Source organism: Battus philenor, unplaced genomic scaffold, assembly GCF_028537555.1.
Source record: "Battus philenor isolate CCGP_79_NKW_IND1 unplaced genomic scaffold, ilBatPhil1.0.hap1 SCAF_16, whole genome shotgun sequence".
Lineage (NCBI taxonomy): Eukaryota > Metazoa > Arthropoda > Insecta > Lepidoptera > Papilionidae > Battus > Battus philenor.
This window is the reverse complement of record NW_027181678.1, coordinates 10,798,407-10,819,653: the sequence shown is the minus strand read 5'-3', so window position 1 is coordinate 10,819,653 and position 21,247 is coordinate 10,798,407. Positions and strand designations below refer to the sequence as shown.

At 34.1% G+C, this 21,247-nt stretch overlaps 1 protein-coding gene across 4 annotated transcripts in view; it reads right to left on the bottom strand.

Moving 5' to 3' along the window:
* Eip63E (cyclin dependent kinase Eip63E) overlaps nt 1–21,247 on the bottom strand; it is a 108,318-nt gene that overhangs the window by 26,170 nt on the left and 60,901 nt on the right. For all 4 annotated transcript variants that reach the window (XM_068762060.1, XM_068762063.1, XM_068762061.1 and 1 more), the window contains exon 3: nt 6,013–6,171. In XM_068762060.1, the coding sequence (XP_068618161.1) occupies nt 6,013–6,171 (159 nt within the window). The remainder of the gene's footprint in view (nt 1–6,012; nt 6,172–21,247) is intronic.

Genomic DNA, 21,247 nt, shown 5'->3' with positions numbered 1-21,247 from the left:
TATACTTCCAATCTAGCTTTGAATATTATTCGCCTGCAAATAGCCCTTTTAGTAAACATAAACATCATCTCTATTACTTAAAAGAACGTCAACATGAAATAACACACGTTCATAAGTCTGAAAAAAATAAACTCAGTTTAAATTGGACGAGCTTTCCGATTGGTCCATAAACATTTATCTGCGAGTATTTACACATGTCGCGCTGCAAGCTGTCAAATGCTCGATGCGATACGCTCCTCGCTAACTACCCGCCGCTATTTGGTAGCAGAATGAATTTATCAAACAGAAATTTCGTTATTTGAAAAGCGATAAAACTGCACATTGTTTTATACTACGTACTCAACCTTTGGGCAAGATGTATTTATACAAATGATCTAATCTATATATGATACTAAATACTTTATACACATATATGTAGATTATGGTGTGGAAACAACGAGCAAGAAAGCGCAGTGTGGATAATCCAGCCATAACATGTCGACAAATGACCGTATTCAGGTATTCGGAAGACACTAAATGTAGTATGCTTCGAACGAGTAACATTAGAAATCTGTGGTATAACAAACATTTTTGAACATGTAAATATAGTTAATCTAAATAATCTCATCATGGCTTTTTATTATTTTTTCCGCCATTATGGATCGTCATTAACAAACTGTATCACGCTGACACTGACTACGCAGACGAACCCACTCATAAAGTTGTAAACTATTACTTATTTAATTTTCGTCAATAGACGTCCACTGCATAGCATAGATCTCCGCCAAAGACATTTATGGGGGGGATATATTATAATCGCCACGCTTGGCAGGCGGGGTGGCGAACACAGTGTGGTATTAAGGTACGGAGAGGACGCTGCTGTCTATCCTCAGGAAACTTATTCATCTGCAGTGGCAATCCTAAATAATTAATTTACAAAGAGTGAATAATATAAATTTGTATCGCTGGAATCGAACCGGCAACCTACGATCTCAAATCTCAGTCCTCTACCGCTGGGCTATCACGGATTCAATTTTAATATAATTACTTGTGTAAACATTTTATTAAATTTTTATTTTGTTTATTAAGGAATGCCAACAAAATTAATAATATTGCATACAAATATAAAGAAAAGAAAAGTCCTAAATTCAATTTTGAATAACAGCCAACCACATTAAAACATCGCAGACCTTTTTTATATCGAACGCTTATAATTGGTTCATCTAAAAATATTTTACCTTTTACACATATTAGTAAATTATGGCATGAAATCCATCGATATAAATTTATTAATAAAGTATAAATAAATAAACAAATATGCAATGGTAAGTTTCACACGAAAGATCCTATAAGTCATTTTTACGATGTCGTAACGTTTTACGTACATCGTGTGAGAGGATTCGTATGAAACGATCATATTTACGCAGGGTTCATTGCACTTTCCTTCGTTCGTATCAGCCGACAGACACCTACAGCGAGGCATAGACCTTCTCTAAAGATATCTATGAAAGGATAGACCGTAATCACCACGATTGGTGTTATGGTACGCATAGGGCACTGCTGCCCACCCTCTGGAGACAATCCTATATTTACGCACAAAGTGTAAATTATATAACATTCTATACCGGGAATCGATGCCGCGACATACGATCGCAAATCTCAGTCCTGTACCACTGGACTACCGCTATTCGATTAGTATTATTGCTCAAAGCATTTTATGGTTTATGTAATATTTCTAAATATATCAGTAGATAAAAAGTTATAATACACTTTCAGTTGTTAATTCTTTCTCCCTTTTTTTAATATTATAGGTTAAATAATTTAAAACATAATCTACGAGACTCGCTTAGTCGACACAGTGAAATTAAAAATTTATTAAACAAACACCACACATACTCAAAACAAACACTCTATGTACCCTTTCACAATACCCGATAATCTATTTGGTTTCTTTTTAGTTTTAAATGTATTATCTATGTAATTCGATATGATTTGATAACAATGTGCACTTCGTAACTTGCGTAGTGCATCTGTTAATGTTTACATTCCGTTATGTGCGAATTGTCAGCTGTGAAGGACTTCTGAATAATTGAATAAAATATAAACTAATTATTCTTCTTCTTCTTGAAGTGCCTCTCCAACTAGTGGAGGTTGGCTATCAGCTTCCTGCTCTCTTCCTTTTTTTTGGTTCTGGGTAATAGCTCAGCAGCGCTGGCGATTCCGGTCCACTCTTTAATGTTACGAAGCCACGACTTCTTTCTCCTACCAACCTTCCTTTTACCAACGACCTTTCCCATCATGATAAGTTGAAGGAGATTGTATCGTTGGTGTCGAAGAACGTGTCCCAAGTAAGCGATTTTCCTTCGTTTTTAATTAATTATTTATTAATTAACTAATTATTAGTTTAATAAAATTATGAACTCTTTCATAAATGGCACAGACATGTGGAAGATAGTATATAGCAATCGACATTAAAATTTACTTATACATGTAGGCAAACTACAACAGAACCCTTTCACAAAACCCGAAAGTTACTAGACCGAAAACTTTATTGGTAATCGAGAATAATTTAACATTGTTCACCGTACGTACCAGTAACGGGGCGGTAACATAGACTCGATGTATGACATAATGCACACCAATTCACGGTAATCTAACGACGTATTCATGCGTGCGACTTATTACCATCACGAAACACGTACGAGTTAGTTAAAATAAGAACGTCGGTTTTGTTTGTACCGGCGCGGCTTGAGATTTAACTCGATTATGAACTTGTGCTGCATTGCGACTGCGCCCCGCAAGGTAAACTTGACGTATTGGCAACTCGCGATAACTAAGACCAGTAGTAAACAATAACCGTACGCCTAAACAAACTTAACCCGGCCGAGCAATTCTAGGACAAATTGTAATTTAGTAAATAAAGGCTCCGACTATGTTAGAGGAAAATTTTGTAAAATAATAAAATAATAAAAAAAATTGTTTCACTCGAACATTTTTCAAAAACAATCCACAGGAAAAAAATACACGGCCCTTTGCATAACATATATCATTACAATGAAAATATAAAAAAATAAAAATCAGGATACGAAATAAAAATCTTGTTTTTGTAAGTAATCATTGCATCGCACTGCTATATGACGTCCACTGTTGGACATGTTCTTCTCCCATAGATTTCAATTAAACCCGGTAGGAAGCGGCGTGCATCCAATGTGTTCTGACGATCTTCACTGCGCTTGGTTTTTCCTAATCACTACTCCAGAACAAAGACCTTAAATCGATAAATGAAACATAACTTTGGACAGTACGAAGTCGGTTGACGTAGACGGTATTAAATAATAAAAAAATTATATATATGCAAGATCTTCTAACGTGTATTATAAGAATATCAACAAAACGAAGCTATATCTAATATATAAAATTCTCGTGTCACGGTGTTCGAACTTGAACTCCTCTGAAACGGTTCGACCGATTTTAACCAAATTTTATATGCGTATTCAGTAGGTCTGAGAATCGGCTACTATCTATTTTTCATACTACTAAGTGATAAGGGAGGTCCACCCTTAAATATTTTTTTTTAATTTTTTGAGAAAACTTTTGGTTTTTATTTTTTTATGATACAGCAGCATATAAAGATATTTAATAAACCCTAAAGTTTCACACCTCTACGATCAACCCCTATTTTTTATTCGTAAATTAAAAACATTTTTTTTGCAAAACAACGTTTGCGGGATCAGCTAGTTTATTTATAGTTTTGTCTGTCAACTAACTTACGCAAGACCTTGACAGTTCTGTAACAGCAGTCAAAAGACGACTTCTTTCTGCATCTTTCAAATTAAGCGGCCGCACTTTAACTCGTTAAACCAACAGTACATTGTCGCTTTAAAAGGCGCCATGTTCATAAAAGCTAATCATAGTCGATTAAGCGATTCATCAGGTTTTAAGTTGGACTTAAAGTCGTAAAAAATCTTTGGACTAAAATATTTCCCGCGAGTTTCGTAATAATGATAAAAAATAAATTTAAATTAAGTATAAATATATTGCGTTTTAAATAAAATAATATTCATAATAAATTATAAATTGTTAATGTTCCATACATAATTCATTCTTCTAAAAACTTTCCGAATAGCCATGTAGAATAAGAACAAAAAAATCTCAATTAAATTAAATTTTTAGCATTTTAATAACTACAATATCCACAGTTATTTTTACTGTATAAATTCTCGCTACAAACATTAAAAACGAACAAATGAACGCGTTCCCAAAGTCTAGCTCGCGGAACTTCTGAAATTTTTAAGTAATTTACGCTCGTGTAGTACTCGATGCTATTCACAGCTGACGTAATTTAAACAAATGTCTAACAATAAAGGCGTTATAGTAACAACCCTTTCACTTCGATTGCAATTGAAAGCTATTTAATCGGAGCTATTAACTACAACATGAACGTAAATACACGTTACAATTGTGTACTGGAATCTTATTACCAAAATCGTTTCTATAGCAGTGGAATTGCATTTAAACTGGCGCTTTAGGCTGCAGCGATAAGACTAATGTAGTTCAACATTGCCTATAAATTGGAATTGACTGGTTGAATTATATTAGAATTTGACTTTAACGATATCTAAATCATACAAAACTACATCCCACGTCTACATACTGACCGGAGTCTACGCTGAGCTATAATAATAATTCAACGGAAGAGAAACGCCAAAATTAATGTTTCATCTACCATTTTAAACGTCTGCGGGTTAGTAAACGTTTAATTTTCCTTGAATGATAAATCCTGAATTGATAATTTGTATATATTGGAAATTTACAAAACATCTTTATTTTTTTAAACTGAGAATACGTTTAAAATTACTCGGTAAAATGAATGCCCGCATTAAAAGACTACACAATCTATAAACCTTAGTGAGGAGACAAACGACAAAATATTTAAAGTAAGATATTTTTTTTCTTTTAGTTGTGATCGAAAGTTAAAACTCATATTATCTCTTCCATTATTAATTATTACTATGTACATTAATTACTATTGGAACAGATCCAGAATTAAGGATTTTAATGTAGACCACCGATCAGCAAGCGCAGCGCAGGACGTCCACCCACAGGGTCGACAGATGACCTAATTCAGATCGACGGAAAATGCTGGATATAGGACGCTTTAGCTACAACCCAAATGATGATTATGAATATAGCCTGTGTAGACAAAAATCAATACACATGCGTTATTACTTAAATTAAGCTCTAAAATTAAAACGTGGGATAAAATACAGATATACAAATTTCAAAGATCTGAGTAGTTTATAAGAGTTGCTAATATTGCTAAACGATATTGTTTACATATCAGTGGAGGCTTTCAATTAGCGACGACTTTAAGTAATTTACTTTACTTGTCTCCGTTGTTAGTCTGTTTACTTTTACTGAAATAAAATACAAAAAATATTGAACTCAAGTTAACTTTGCAAAGCAAATTATTGAAGCAGTTTGAGTCTGTTTGTAATAGAAAAAATAACAAAATGAATTATTTCCGGAATTAACTCAGCTTAAGGGGATAAAATTTTTCGTTTCGCCCGTCCGTTTTCAATCTCGGATTTTATCATAAAAAGTGCCAACACGCGGGCAGCGTAAGATCAATCATTGTGGCGGTTGATGAAGGCTTATGCTCTACAGTGGTCATCTATCAGCTGACATGACATTACTCCTTGGTGCTTTTTATCACCAACATATAATAACATATCTATTCCACAGAAGGTAGGTTTGAATCTGTCTGTGGTTTCTATTTGTTGTAGACGCTGATAACCTCGTGGGGCTGTTACAGTTTCGTCGGTCACAGGATTCGCGTATCTCCGAGCTAAAAATTTAAAATTCTGTAGTACTAACTACTATTGTCCGTTCTAATGTGTCATTTGGACGTGTGGCGCGTCTGGCGACTCGGGTAGATCGTTTCTGCGACACTCCGCCCCCCACCTCCGGTGTTATTTATTACCCCCCAAGCATGTTTGTGTTTGTATGATTACAATAATGTAAGTAACTGACCATAATGTGAGTCCTTATCGTGTGGTATGTTCCCATTGGGCTCGAGCCTGTCGAGGCACTCCTCGGAGTAGCCGTTGTAGGGCAGCTTGCCGCGCCCGCCCCCGTTCTGCTGCCGCCCCCGGCACTCACCCCCGTCGCCGTCCGACTCGTCCTTTGTGGCTGTAACAATGAAAACATTACATTAAAAACATTTTATTAAAAACGTTACTCTAGAAATAATATTCTCGGCATATTGCGGTATTACAACATGTCCTCTATATTTTTAATGGATTCTGAATAAATTTTATCTTCATTTAATCTACGAGTCTATTTTATAACTCCGTAATTTTTCGAATCTAGATATTCGAATTAAAATGCAACACAACTACTGTCAACCGCGAAAAAATAAGCTGTTGTCAAATTTTGAACTAACAGCGCTACATTTAGTTTGTGTTTAACAGACATTAAAAGCAGGTAACCTTGGAATATTTAATAAAAATGTAATAAGTAAATTTCGCGTGATGATTAATCTCGTAACTATTTATTTAGAATAGAAACGTGGCCTTACACTCTAAACATTAATAGCAAGCTCACTGTCGCTTTACAAGCCAAGGAGAGAGCAATACTTGGGAAATTTTCTACGAGAACGAAGCAGGGATGAGGAGATCCGTATACAAATAAAAGTAACAGATATAGCTTAGCAGGTTGGCAACTTAAGATGGCAGTGGGCGACACTGCGCACAGAACATGGTGCTGTGTGACCGCTGGAGCCTTAAGGCTCTGGAATCCAGACTATGGACCGACAAGTACAGCGTAAATCGTCTATTCTTAGGGTGGGCAGAGGATCTTGTTAAGACACTGGATAGAAGCCGCTTCTTACTGATCTTTTTAAAAACCTATGGTAGAGGCCTAAGCCCAGCAATGGATATCCTACAGCTGAAATATCATTTACGTTAACATTCGTTACTTTATAAAAACTTTTAAAAAACAGTATTAAAAGAAACTAAACAAAATTCAAAATCACTTCCTAGTTTCTATATCTGTCGGGTCTATATCCTATCTATAACGCAATATTCTTTATGAATGCAATTTGGAACGCCAATATATTCAAGGGGAATTCCTATTAACCACTCCCTCGTCCATAAAATCGAAACAGATGAAATTAATAGCTCGGTATAAAGAGGAGATAAGTGACCATTAAACACAGTATTGGACAAAGTGGTCGTTAAACACTAAATCTGTGGGTTCGGGTCATGAGGAAGAACAAAACAGGAATATTACTTAAATCTTTTCATATATGGGTGCGGCGTTTTATTATACTGAGACTTTTATATCACCGAGTTTGGGTCATTCGTTATAGAAATTACAGTTAAATTTTATGCAATAATCGATTTTATTTACGAAAGTAAAACTTAAAAAATTATGCTCTCAGTGTCCAATTATTACCTATGATAATTCTAGAACGAATTTAATTTGTCAAAATAAATTTTTTTGTCGATTAAAACTTATTTAAACCATATAATAATTATATGTGAACAAGTTGTATTATTGTATAATTTAAAGAAATAATTATTTGTAATCACATATTTACATAGTTTTTGATAACTAATAATTAATGTCAAGTAGCAATGCCGGTCCTTATAAGTCGTGTAGTTGACTGAAGATGTCGAATAATACTTCCGAATATATTTTGCTTAGGGGTCAAAAGGTGTATGGCGCCACCTATTAGACCTCTTTATAAACCTACTACCATAGATGATTAAAAATGTTTGGAAGAAAACAGAGCACCGCATATGTGGAAGCTTTTCAAAATAGCCTTCATATATTTACCAAAAAATAAATATATATAATCTGGTTATGTACTGATTTCATATCTACCTTTTCAAACAAGTTACGTGGGCTTAATAATTAACCAATTATTTTGGTAAAAATTCTTCTAAAACATTAAAATAAAATATATAAAGGAGGTTTTAACTATTATCCGAGTTATAAATATTCTCAATAGAGCTCTGACGAGACAAGAAATTAATTTAATTGAAATACATAACAAAATGAGTAATCAAAAAAATAAGCCTAGCGGTTTTTCTGCATTCCGCATAATGAAAGTTATTAAAGGTAGAAAAACACAACCTAAGTTCGCGTGTTTCTAATGTTATCGTGCCTATTTCGGTATTATTAAGGTTAAACATTAAGGTAACATCAAGTTTTACGAGTAACATAAAAAGATTATAAAAATTTACAATAAAAAGATATAAACACATAAAAACCTTGCATAACGAAAACTAGCACTCGACAGTGTTCCGATCTGTTGATGTGATATCTTGAATGGAAGTGAGCAAATGCACTGACGTAATAATAGTGTTGCGAGAATTGAACCAATACCTTCGCAGAAATGAGTTCATAATGCACTTTCTTAACCGCTTTTTTGTAAGAAAGTGAAAGAGATGGATAATTGAAGTAAGCGTCAATATATGAAAAGAAATTAAGAAAATTTCTGGACATAGGATTTCAATAGGACTGCTACTTGGCGACCCTTAATCTAAACTTTAAAACAATATGGCCCCAGCGACTATCCGTTCTACGAGCTTAACTTAGTCTTATCGATTAACGAAAGATACCGTCTTCAATCTGCGTTTTCTCGATTTCTGTACAATACAGTAAAATTACTTCCGATGTTATTTTACTAAGAAATAAAAAAAACGTACTTTTTTAGCAATTATGCAACTATGTATTTTCTAACGTGAACATAAAAAGTGATAAATAAATAAAATCTTCTAATATTTCGGCTTACCCTACGAAAATGCCCTGATATATAGATATATACACTTTGATTTTAACAAGTTATACACTTTTATACATTATCAGTACAAAGTAGATAACAATTCACAAAATACGTGACATTGTTTCTGTATTAATGAAATAGCCCGAAATAAAATGAATCACACGATAGAGCGATATGGAAAATTGTAATAATTCATCTGAATCGGTTATACGTCCTGATTTCATTTTACCCGGTTAATTGAATTTGTTAGCGTATATTCCATCGGAAGTGACTTCATGTAACGCTTGTTCCACATAAATTGCGCATCAATTATAATACATTAACAAATAATATGTTTATTTACTTGTAATAACGTCAATAACAAATTTCATAAATTATGTACTCCAAAAATTATTACCCTTTTTTGTTCATTTATTCATATTAATATATTAAAAATATTCACTTGTACGTCAAGAAAATAATATCAGTTGAACCCAATTCGATAGAAACTAGAATGAAGTTGAGTTCTCCTATAATGGCATCGTTTAAAGCTGCATCGTTACAGCCATAGCAACTACATACACGAAAAAATAAAAGAATTAAAAAAGTTATTAAAGTGAACAGAACGTATTAAAAACTTTTTAGATTTAAATATGCACAGGCTGTTCGATTGTGTAATTATTTACTGCTGAATATAAGACGTGCTAAGCCGTGTCGTACGTATTTTTCAGAAAATGTTTAAGAACTATTTAATAGACCTATGATTTTTTCTTTCTGGGGCAAGTGCGATTCAAATTAGTTTGTTGTTTTTATTTATTTTAGGTTTATATGCTATATACATATGTATGTTTATAAATGTTTGCACATGTATGTTTTGTACATATTAAATTACCCATTACTTATACTTCTACTGTTTTCTTCCTTTGGTTGTCTGTAAGAGATTGCCTCGAGTAATAAGACCGCTATTTGTACTTTTTTGTTAATTATTATAAAACTATTTGAATGTATCCTAGCGTGCGCAATAAAGTATATTAAATGATAAATAAATAACTAAAATACATATACCAAACAAAAGTAATACGTATCAATTGAATGATGCTTTTTTTTAAAAATTATTTTAATGATAAATCTATACATTTATTATTGTGTATAATGCTTGCAATGCAAACATAAAATTAGACAAATAAATAGGTAAAGAAATCGTCTCGAATTCTAAAACATTTTCAAAAAAGGTTAGTTATTATGAAACGATACTTTGTTCCTGTGTAAATAAGAAGTGTATATAGAAATTTTTTCAATCTTTATGTTCAAAGAACTAAGTTTATATAACTAAGTAAATTCACAAGGAAATAAAATAATTACGAAAATATTTTCGAAAAGTATCGCTGGTAATCTTTGTAAAAAAATCTTCATAATTTATATAACTGACTGTTGGTAAGCACAAAAATGGCAACGACTTAAGACAAACTGCATTTAGCCAATCGCTTGTTATTCTAATATATGGAAGGTGCCGGAAGTTTCTGTAAAACATTTATTCCAAGAGAGAAATTTAAAAGCATTGCATTTTCTCAACTGGCATAAAACAATTGTAATATTGCAAGTTTATTCAGTGTTTTATGAAAGAACGGTCGTGGGGAAACAGTGACTCAGTTGAACCAAACTTTCAGAACAAGTGTGCCACAGTTGGCATTTATAACTCAAGGATAATATTTCGAACATCATCATAACCATAGCCTCAACCATATGTTTACAATAGGACCGGTTGAAAGCGGCCTGCATTCTGGGTCTTCCGAGGAGCATTACACGGTTGCCTGTCCACCTTGTGGTTGGGCAAACGTGGTTTCCATTCAAGAACCTTGAAGCCACTGCGACCATTTGCGCGCTACGAGACCTGTCCACTACTACTTCAACTTGCCAATACGTTTGGCTATAGCGATTTCAGATGGTAATTAATATAGAAATCTATTTATTATTTTATACTTTAAAACCTAAAACGAATAATTCAGGAATTTACCGAAATACAATGCAACGGCAACTGTTATTATGTAATACCTAACGCTACTCTAAACATGAAATAGGAACCAAGCAAATCCCTCGCGGGGCAACCGAGTTTAATTGCAAGCAAGTGTACTGGAACGTAACTCCATCGCAAACAATTGTTCTACGCTAAACCCGGGTACAATGCTTATTCATCAAATATACTCAAGCTTGCCTTTATCGTTAAGATTTTTTCTTATCGCAGTAAGTATACAGTTGGCGATACTCCGACAAACACAGGTATCGCGGTGTGTGGATACTGCATTTATTATTTAAATGTAATTTACCAGAGCTCGTTCACAGACTTAGGGGTATTGCACATTTCCCGAACGACCTTTACATCTTTCAATTTTGATAGCATTAAAAATTGATTAAATTTTCATTATTATAAAAAAGTTTTATTTATGGCTCTAATGGCTGCATAAAGTTCTACTTAATGTATTAAAATAAAAAAAATCAAACCATTGTATTGAATTGTTCAACGTTAGTATGAAAAATAAAAATCATTTTATATATTAGGCAATAATATTTTCAAAATAAATGTAGACATAACTTATCTCATTTTAAAATTAGTACTGTATGTACTGCTATATTTTTTCAGTATCTAGAAGCTTGTATTCGACATAAAATTATTTAATTTATAACATACTTTGTAAAATTAAGTAAGCTTCACAAATATTTTAAAATAAAAAATAATCGTGTATAAATAAAATTATTATAAATATTCAGGCAGGTGGAAAAACAAGAATATGCAGTTCAGATGTTTCCACCATATCATATCATAAGTTAGACTACATTTTTCAAAGAGATTATGTTATAAAAGCAATTAAAAGACCGGTCATCATGACGATCTTTAGGGGCGTCTATCACCTGAAAGTAAGAATAAGAAGAAACATTTTTTACTATAATAGGACGTTATTATGTAGTAATTTATTCTCGGCATTCCTATAGCGGAAACAGTTAGGAAGGTCGCTTTCTGATTCCATATTCGTTTGTGTTCCATATTCGGTACGAAGAACGTAAAAAGCAGTTTGGTTTAAAACTGGAAAAATTAATAAATAATGAGAGTTCGTTCATTATTCATGACAACTGTTTCGTGGATATCCAAAAGTAGACGTTATGAAGGTTTACAAGACAGTTCAGAAACTTCGTTAAAATTATTCATGTTTTATATAATTTGTAAAATATCAGTTATGACTTTAAAAACTTACTAGAACAGAACAATACTAATAGATATCTTTCGTCTACTTAAAACTTGGAGTATGAATCCATTCAGATGTCGGGCCCGTTGTCAAAGCGAGCAAATAATTTAAGATTTAAAATTCACAGAGAAGGAAGTGAATGGGGGAATGCGGCGTAATTTTAGCCGGGAGATCCCGCCACTAAGCGTGGAACACGGACAAATCGCTCTGCTTATCTTTTGTTTTAAGCACTCACCAGTCGTATGCAGCTGCTGAGACGCTTTTGTTGAACGAATTACACGAGAGGAAGCGGCCAGTTGATAGTTGTGAACCGCGCCTTAGGTGCTGGTAAATGAATTAGTTCGTTCCGAATTTTATAGTCCACGTACGATACATTACGTTTGTTACGAGCACTGGGCGGAGATGAGAGCGACCGGAACGCTCCCGACGGAATGAGGCGCGGAAATCTGATTACGTTATTAAAACGGCAACACCCCGCAGACCAGCGAGCGATAATTCGTGTAAACACACGTTAAACTCGCTGCAAACAGTTGGAAAACAATGGTTATTAGGTTTTTTCCGGGTTGGATTAACAAGATTAGTGGTGTATGGAGAGACGGCACGTGCGGCGAACACACACGACAGTACTGCAAACTGTATGCTGCGTTGCAAATATATCGTAATGAATAACTCGTAAACAGCGGTCTTTTGCACGTTGATATGTCATTAAACAAGGCTTTAAGCCGCTTCACCATTGATTTCATTTAATTTGATAGCTTATAAACTAAGAAACAATTAAATTTTTCTTACAACCATAATTTAAAGAAATGCACCAAATATAACGATAGATTTAAATATAACTTTTATTTTACGACTTTTAAACAAAACATATAATTAATATAAAAATTATTTATTTTAATATCTGATTATAATCAGCTCATGACATCTGCTGTTAACCATTGCCAATAGTATTTTTGTTAAAAAGACGTAAAAAAAACTTGAAATGCTACATTTAAATATTTTATTACGAATTTCACCTAATTTTTAATGAAATTTTTAATGCGCCATTAACAATCATTTCAGTGTGTTTTCTTAGGATAAGATTGTCCATATATCTAGAGCAACAAGTTCTTCCTACGTATCCTTTCAAAGGCTTTAGTCTGTGCTTTCGAGGTAATTTTTATTTCTTTTTCCACTAGGGTTTATGTCTTCTAAATTATTAAAAACAATTGAGTTATGTGGTCAAAATAATGAAATATTAACATATTAAAAATTAAATCAATCTGTTTACCATTTCTTTTTATTTTCCACGTATATAATTGACAAAAAAACATGTACATCCAAAATCGTGAAACTATTCACACACTGTTGGTGAAAAGAAGCGCACTAATATACTATTTTTATTAAACTAGGATACATTTAAGTATAACACTACCTTCGGTCATGCAATTACATTATCTTTATAATTATTTATGAGGGATTACTCACAACAATATTCCGTACATTAAAATGTGTGTTTTGAAAACTATTTTTTTAAATATTATAGTGAAATATTTATATTAATTCCCCATGCGGCGAGCGTAAGTAAAAATTACAAAAGGTGTATATCATATGTGTGCATCATATAGCAACGCAGCGGAAATGTCGCTTTAATACTTAACAAGAGCTAAAAGCGATAATATACAAAGACGAAACAAGCGCACACTGTCGCGAAGTATTTTAGTATCGCAACGTGAACGTGACTCACGAGCGTAACGCTCTCTATAATAAAACGCCGATTGAAACTCGGAACTGTTCGACCCGAAGACATAACGCATAACTTAGGCCTTTTATCGTCACTGTGGACAAAGGCGAAGCAAACAACATTCTATGAGCCTGCAACAAGGATACATTATATGCGAAATATAATATTAATAATCACTACACATGCAAGTATCAATTGCTTTGTGTTCGCGGACAGACGGACATGAAATAATAAAATTGTTATTGTTGAACAATACGTTCCTCCCAATTTTAATCACACATTCACAGGAAGATATGTATGCTACTAATTTACATGTAGGTAAAACATCACATACTATATCATATATACAAAAATATCTCCAAATAACCGTTAAATATACATACTTGTGATTTATACAAAACACATTAAAAAATTAAGTTATAAGTTAATTAAGTTAATACAATTACTCATATGGCCCACACTGTTTTTTGTAGGTGTAAGTTCCTAAAGTCCATTTTTTGACATTTTTGAAATTCAAAAGTCTTAGCTAATAGATATTTAACATATGTACAAACTAATTAGTTCCAAAAGATGCATTTTTTAATAAAGGCGTCCCTTCCTCAAACCACTTTTGCGGGTGTTCTTTGCTAGCCTATACCCGGCGAAAGGAAAATTACTATCAAATTTCAAGTCTTTTGTCCCTATGGTTTCAGAGGTGTCAATTCCAGAGGTGATAAGTTAAGACAAAAGTTTGGACCATCTACGTATGTATCCAGACACAAGATGGAAGTCATCATTGGACCTTCAAGAGTTGGCTTTTTAATATGGGGAGGTGGGGGGGAGGCAGAGGCTAGATAAGGACGTTTAACGGCTAAAATGTTCATGATGATGTAGACACTTTGTAAATTAGTATTCATGTGAAAAGTCGATTTTTCTAATTCCTTTTTCAACGTTTGAGAGCAATGGCTTTTTAAATGAATCACATATATTGTTTACCTATCAGTTACTTAACAGTTAACACCTTAACCTTAATGTACACAAAATTCTTATGCTACAGGAGTCTTAGAACATTAACCACGAAACAGCCAACAAAACAATGGGCATACTCGTACAAGTGAGTGCATAAGTGTGAAATCTATTTATCTGTTCTCGTTTCGTACGTAAATCCGGCATCAGACAGATATGAGCGTTTACACATTCCTCGCGCACTGTTATTGCATTTGTGTACACCGGGTGTACAGTTACGGAAACGCGTCGCGTGAGTGGCGCGACCTTGCAGCGGTTGCGGTTTAATAATCATCGACAATGCCCGTCGCTGTAGCAATATTACTATAGCATAGATGCATCGGGAACACACATTCGAATATATGTTCCTTCTATATTTTCATTTCTTTAAAACCATAAGGCATAACATAACTTTTAGATTTCGAAACTTGTCCTATAGGTTTCAGACAATTTTTATTATGAAAAGACTACTATGTTTATATTTTTACGACTCTAAATGAAATAAAATATATATAGTTCGCCTCGAAATGTACTATATGCATTAGAAATATAGAACTACTGGAAAAGTTTAATTCATATGTCTAGATTATGGTTCTAACAAGCGACGCCTTACAGTACTTCGGGATTTATTGACAAGTTCCACAGTTGCTTAACCCTGGAGATACTACGAGATTGAATCAGGAATAAGGCAATCCATTAAAGAACGTAAATAATCGATATAGTACAGCGGAATGGCAAGTTGAAGCGGCAATGGACAAACCACATAATAAATACAGTACAAAACTTCAGAATAAAGCACGTAATTATTTTTTAAATGTTTGAACTTGTGTACATGAAGGAACATGTACAAAAATATTTTAATTAATATTCATGAACATAATTTCCGTCCACATAACCATTAATATAAAAATTGCGAGTCCAATTTAAAACTATAACCATTTTAAATGCTGGTGGTAATTAAAAATATTATTAGTTCACCAACCATATGAAACTGTTATCTAATATAAATTTAAAATATTTTAACACTGGTTTGACTTTGTATTTTTCACATATACCAAGAAAAAATCAATTTTTTCAATTATGAACTATCTGCATACCTGTATTGGAATGCAAACAATCTTGGGAGATACATTCATGCAAGGAATGCAATAAGTTATAGCACATTGTTTTGTTATCCATTTCTGAAGGTCTTTGATGATACGCTCTTTCCATACTATCGTATCCTCTGCTTTCTTCAAGACAGTAATGGCCAGTAAACAGCAATGGTGAACACAATCGTACCAGCGGATGGGTGCTGTTTTACCCTCTAGTTTTCTTACAACCAGTAATTTGCTGAAATTATCTGTTTGTCTATGGTCAATGAGGTCAAAATATCTTAGGACCCGTTGGTATCTTAATGTGGAATGCCAGATCTTGATCTTGAGCTGGTCTAGGATGGTCTTATCTCCATATAGCTGTTCATGGTATACACAACAATTGTTTATGATATAAAAAGTCTCCAAATACATTCTTTGCAAGCTACACCATTTCAATCTCGAGGAAGTTGTGGTTTATTCATTTTACGACCTATTGTTTTGCTTTATAATTAGTTAAAATAATTTTAATAAATATTACAATAGTTAAAATTATAAGTAATTACTACAAGGAAGTTAATTGTAGAAATAAACTAAATAATCGATATTAGTTCTCTCTATAAGCAGTGAACGAGTAATTCCTCCGTGAATATTTTTGAGCAATACCATTATATTTTTCAATTAAGTGTCCATTACGGCCATGACCAAGCATAAAAATGTTCTAATTAAGAAAAAAGTTTTTGTCAATAGTTATGAAAAGGAAAGTGATTAATGAATGTAAATATGCAGATATCGTAAGCTCTGAATAGACAGTTATTCATTAGCAGTAACATTTTTAAATTCAATTCTGATTATGCAGCTCATTAGCAAAAATTTCCAACAGAAACGAAAAAATCGAATGACTGAAACATTATGCAGTGTTTTCTTTTGCTTTCATATTAAACACATTATTTTAACTACGAAATTTTGCTGTCTCTTGTAATTTTTACAACGCTAACTCATTAAACAAGAAAAACGTCGATTAAATATACCCTTTTTCTTAAAGCAGGTAATTACATGTTTATATTGACCCCTTCAGATCAACATCTGAGTCACTGGGTTAACAAGGTTTAAAAATTAGCCCTTATAACATATGCTTTATTTAAAACTTTATAGTTTAGCTACCGTTCTGCTTCAGATCTATAATTTTTAATAGTAGATTATTTGTCCAGCCAATTAGAAAAATGTGAATGCAAGACACGGCGTCAAAAGTAAAACCTAATTAATTTCCATAATATACCCCACTCTTCCTTAGATAAGCCTTCATTATTACCGACATTTAAATTGAATAATAAATGTGTCGTACGCAACATTTTGCTACAAGATTGTAAAAATAATACATCTCATTACAATTCTGTAGCGAGGCTTTCATCTCTGGCACTGCAAGTCACACACTACCCCAAAGACCGCCACGATGACCATGTCTTGCACCGTCCTCATCCAGCGACCTCCCGTGACATTAACTATGTCTCGCATATAATTTACGCGTAAGAAGAAAAAAATCGCTCACGTGATGGGTCACGTGACTTTGAGTGATAGTAGGGGGGAGGTAGCATATAAATAGCAGAGCGGTGACGGACGGCACTCGGTGTTTGGCACTAGTCGGTCTAACATCTCCTGAGGATACCTCGTGGAGAGGTGAAACACGTGTAGAGTAGATTAACGGTGGTAGTTGTTTCGTATTGTTTAGCGCATGCGCATTTATCAGCAGGTTGGCGAGTGGTGCACTTCATTGCACGACTAATGCTGCATAGCGGAAGTAGCTATATATTAGTCTCTTTCTTAATTAACTATGTCGTCGATCCTCTCACTGAGGGGCCTACTCCCACCGCGTCTACCGGCTTGTGGTAGCCACACCTTTCAGCCCCAACGGCAATCGGTTGCACGAGCGATCCCCGCCCACTGCCACTTTAAACAAGCAATTCTTCGAGCTACATCGGGGAACTTAGTTCTTTTGCGGACCTCTTCATTTCTGATTCGATCTCGGAGCGAAACACCGAGCATACCTCTCCATTCTTCTCTGGGTTACCTTAACCTTCTTATGAGACCCGTCGTAAATGACCACGACTCGGATCCATATGTCTTCACTTCACCTTTTATCATTGTTATCAAGGAGGTTTTACGGTAATATTATTAAAGACTAATATTGAAATAATATTAATATCGATATTTTTAACCCAAATTTTGATCACATATTAAAATTCGTTTTTAATTCATTAACCTTAGTGTTATTTTAAAAAATAATGTTGTTTTACTTCTGTTTGTTTTTGCTGTGCGTACATAAAGGTGCATCTTAGACTCGTGGTTATTGTAAAAAAAAACTCGTTTGATGTTATACTTTGGTTGTATTCTGTTTTTAAGACGCCATAAATAAATAAAAAATAGCCTATTTTACCCTGTACCAGCGTGTTACACGTAAGCAATTGAGTTAACTAGTAAAGTTGTACGGGTAGAACTGAGAGAGATTGTCCGGAGATGCAATGTCCGTGTCAAAGTTGACGAGGGTCCGGATCGGCGGGTTGCGGTCAATACCGCTCTCAACGGAGCCAAGCCGCGGCTTATCGATACATCTCCGTCCAGATTACTCGCAAATGCGGAGTGCTGCAATCTTGCAGATTTACCAAGAGCCGGATCAAAGCAGACTTTAGCGCGCTGAGCAAGCAAATAGATTTTCGGATACCTTGCGGTGTACTCGGTTCGTTGGGATTTGTAATGTTACATATTACAATAACTTAAATATCGATTGTAATTATTTTAGCTTACTACGAACAAGGTAAATAAGACGAAGTATTTATATTGTACAAAAATCTTTGCAAACCATTATGCAAATTTACGTTACGTTAAAAACACTTAAAACGTTGTAGATAAAATACATTTATTAAAACAAAACAAGGGATTCGACAGCTGCCGGCAAAGATTATAGTAGGTTTGGTGCATTTCAATTATTTTCATCTGCATTTTTAAACGAAGGAAACACTTTCTTATTTAACGATGGCAGCAGCAAGAACTACACTAATATTTATAAGAAAGATTGTTGTACATTATTTTGTGGAAAATTTAGTATTTCTTTACTTCAAATTCTACCATTTTACATAATATATTCATGGGCAAGAAGGCACAGCGTGGTCGAGACTGAGAAAAAAATAACAATCGCGCCGCCGCCACTAACGTACAAAACGCAGCAGTGGGCACTCCCCCTTCTCGGCACTTACTTAAGACGCGGTATAGCGGTTCTGTAACTGTATGCAATGACCTACTATTACGGTTAACGTTTCTTCTTGACACTTTCCGAATTTGTAATAATATAGTAATGTTTCGATATAAGTCCAGATAATTCGTTAATATAAACTGATTAGACCACGGCTCAGCTCTCTCGGGCAACATCGAAACGCTGGATTTGATTCCAGTGACAACTCAACTAGAAGTCCCTTCACAAAGCCTGCGCCCAGTTATAGCCTGTCCGGCTAAACGGTCGATCTTAGCGGCTTCCCAATGCTATGAATTCAATAATGTAACGGCTTGTTACTTACGCCCGAGTATTTACTTTAAAAGAAAAAGATATGTTCCAACGTTACCAGTTCAATTTCCGACATGCGTTGACACTGTTTGAGAGATAGGATCAAAAAATATCAAAGACAAGGGACACTCGTAACAGCTAGGGTTTCTAAAGATTTTAGTATGTTTCTTTTGTCTAAGAGGCTTGTTTCTGCAATGAGAACATTGCAAGACATACATACACATAAATATTCGTCAAACATCCTCCTCGGCTACAATAATATTATTATAAATTTCGTAACCGAGCTCGTTCAAATGACGTCATTCGAGAACAACAATAACAGGGAATTGCTGTGAAATCGCAAGTGCGACGAAAAAAAACCGGCCATTTACGCGGCAACTACACAGCCGACAGGGATTTAGGTCAGGCCGACATCCAGGCCACAACGTTGCCTCAGTTCTAGACGGCTCACTTGGCGCGCCGGCGGGGTGAATACCTCTAATTGGCTTGTTAGCTTTTCCGCAAGAAAAACCGCGTTATACGCCGAATATACTGTTTATTTCTTTACCTTAATTAAATATCTAAAAAAAATTACACCTTTTTCCTTTTTAATACTAGAGTGAGAGGGACTACTTAATACCCAAGTTGCGAAATTGCTTCTGATTAAGGACTCATTTATGCAAACTTATTTGACTTGACTCACATATTAACATCATCAATACAATGTTAAAACATCAGCTATGGATACATACGTAGGTGGCTTCTAGCAAATAGATACCCACTAGTATATTCTTTGTGACGTCTACGGACGAACTAAAGTAACATGTCCCAGTGGATTAGCAAGTTCAAGTAACAGTGCCAAGTGGAGGCAGACCGGCAAGCGCAGCGTAAGATGTCCATCGACGGGACTTACTTAAAACGATAGATACAGGCCGGTTTTAACCAGTCCTATTTAAAATCTATCGGGGAGACCTAAGTCTAATAGTCGGCGTTCTACAGCTCAAATTATGATGATGGTATTTAAGTTTAAAAAAGGAACGTCATAATTAAAATTATCGATAAAATGATTACTTGTAATCTCTACAACATTATCAAGAATGCGTACATACGTCAATGTAACATACAGTGAGTAAAGTATGAAACATTTTACCTAATTTATTTAGCTGGAACTACGCTTAGTTTCATTGTCTGTCTCGCTCCGAGAATTATGATTCAGCGCTTGAATCACGTATCCATGTGTTGATTTCATTCATATTCTTTATATATCTCCAGATAACGACATAAGTGTTTTTATAATAGCATTTATTTTGTTATATTACGTCGTTTGTTCTTGGAAACTTTTTTTTAACAAAATCATCTTTCATGTGTCAAATAACTTTCAGTACCAAAACAATGTAGCCTAAGATTTCCTAATCCAAACAAATACATATACACCAATACCTTGCTTTGCTTTTTTTTCGAAGTTGCGTCGCTGCCTAATTAGTACTAATTTTCACTGTGCGTCGTTAGATTTTGAGGTTGCGTTGTTTTGTTCGAGTCTTTAACTTTTTGTTTTTTCTAAAAGATGGCAACACTTTTGTTTCTAATAGCGCCATGCCATCAAAACTCAGGGATTCCCTTTCTAACTAAAAACAACGCAATAAGAATACAGTTTTATTTTCACTTTGTTTTGTTAATTTCAGAGTTCAGTTTCAATTACGTAGTATATGGTAATGTAGTGTGTTATCCTTAAACTAAAAAACAATAATTTTTTAATAAATTTTAACGTGTTGTTTCTGGTTACAGTAAAAAAGGTAAATATTTTTCCAGTTTATTTATTGGCAGAATTATATTACTTTTGTTTTTTAAATGTTTACTTTGTTCAATTTTCTTTTTAAAAAGTAGTATTTTCGTAACTCTGGAACCTATCTTCGATCTTTACATGGTTTGCTATAGAAAAAT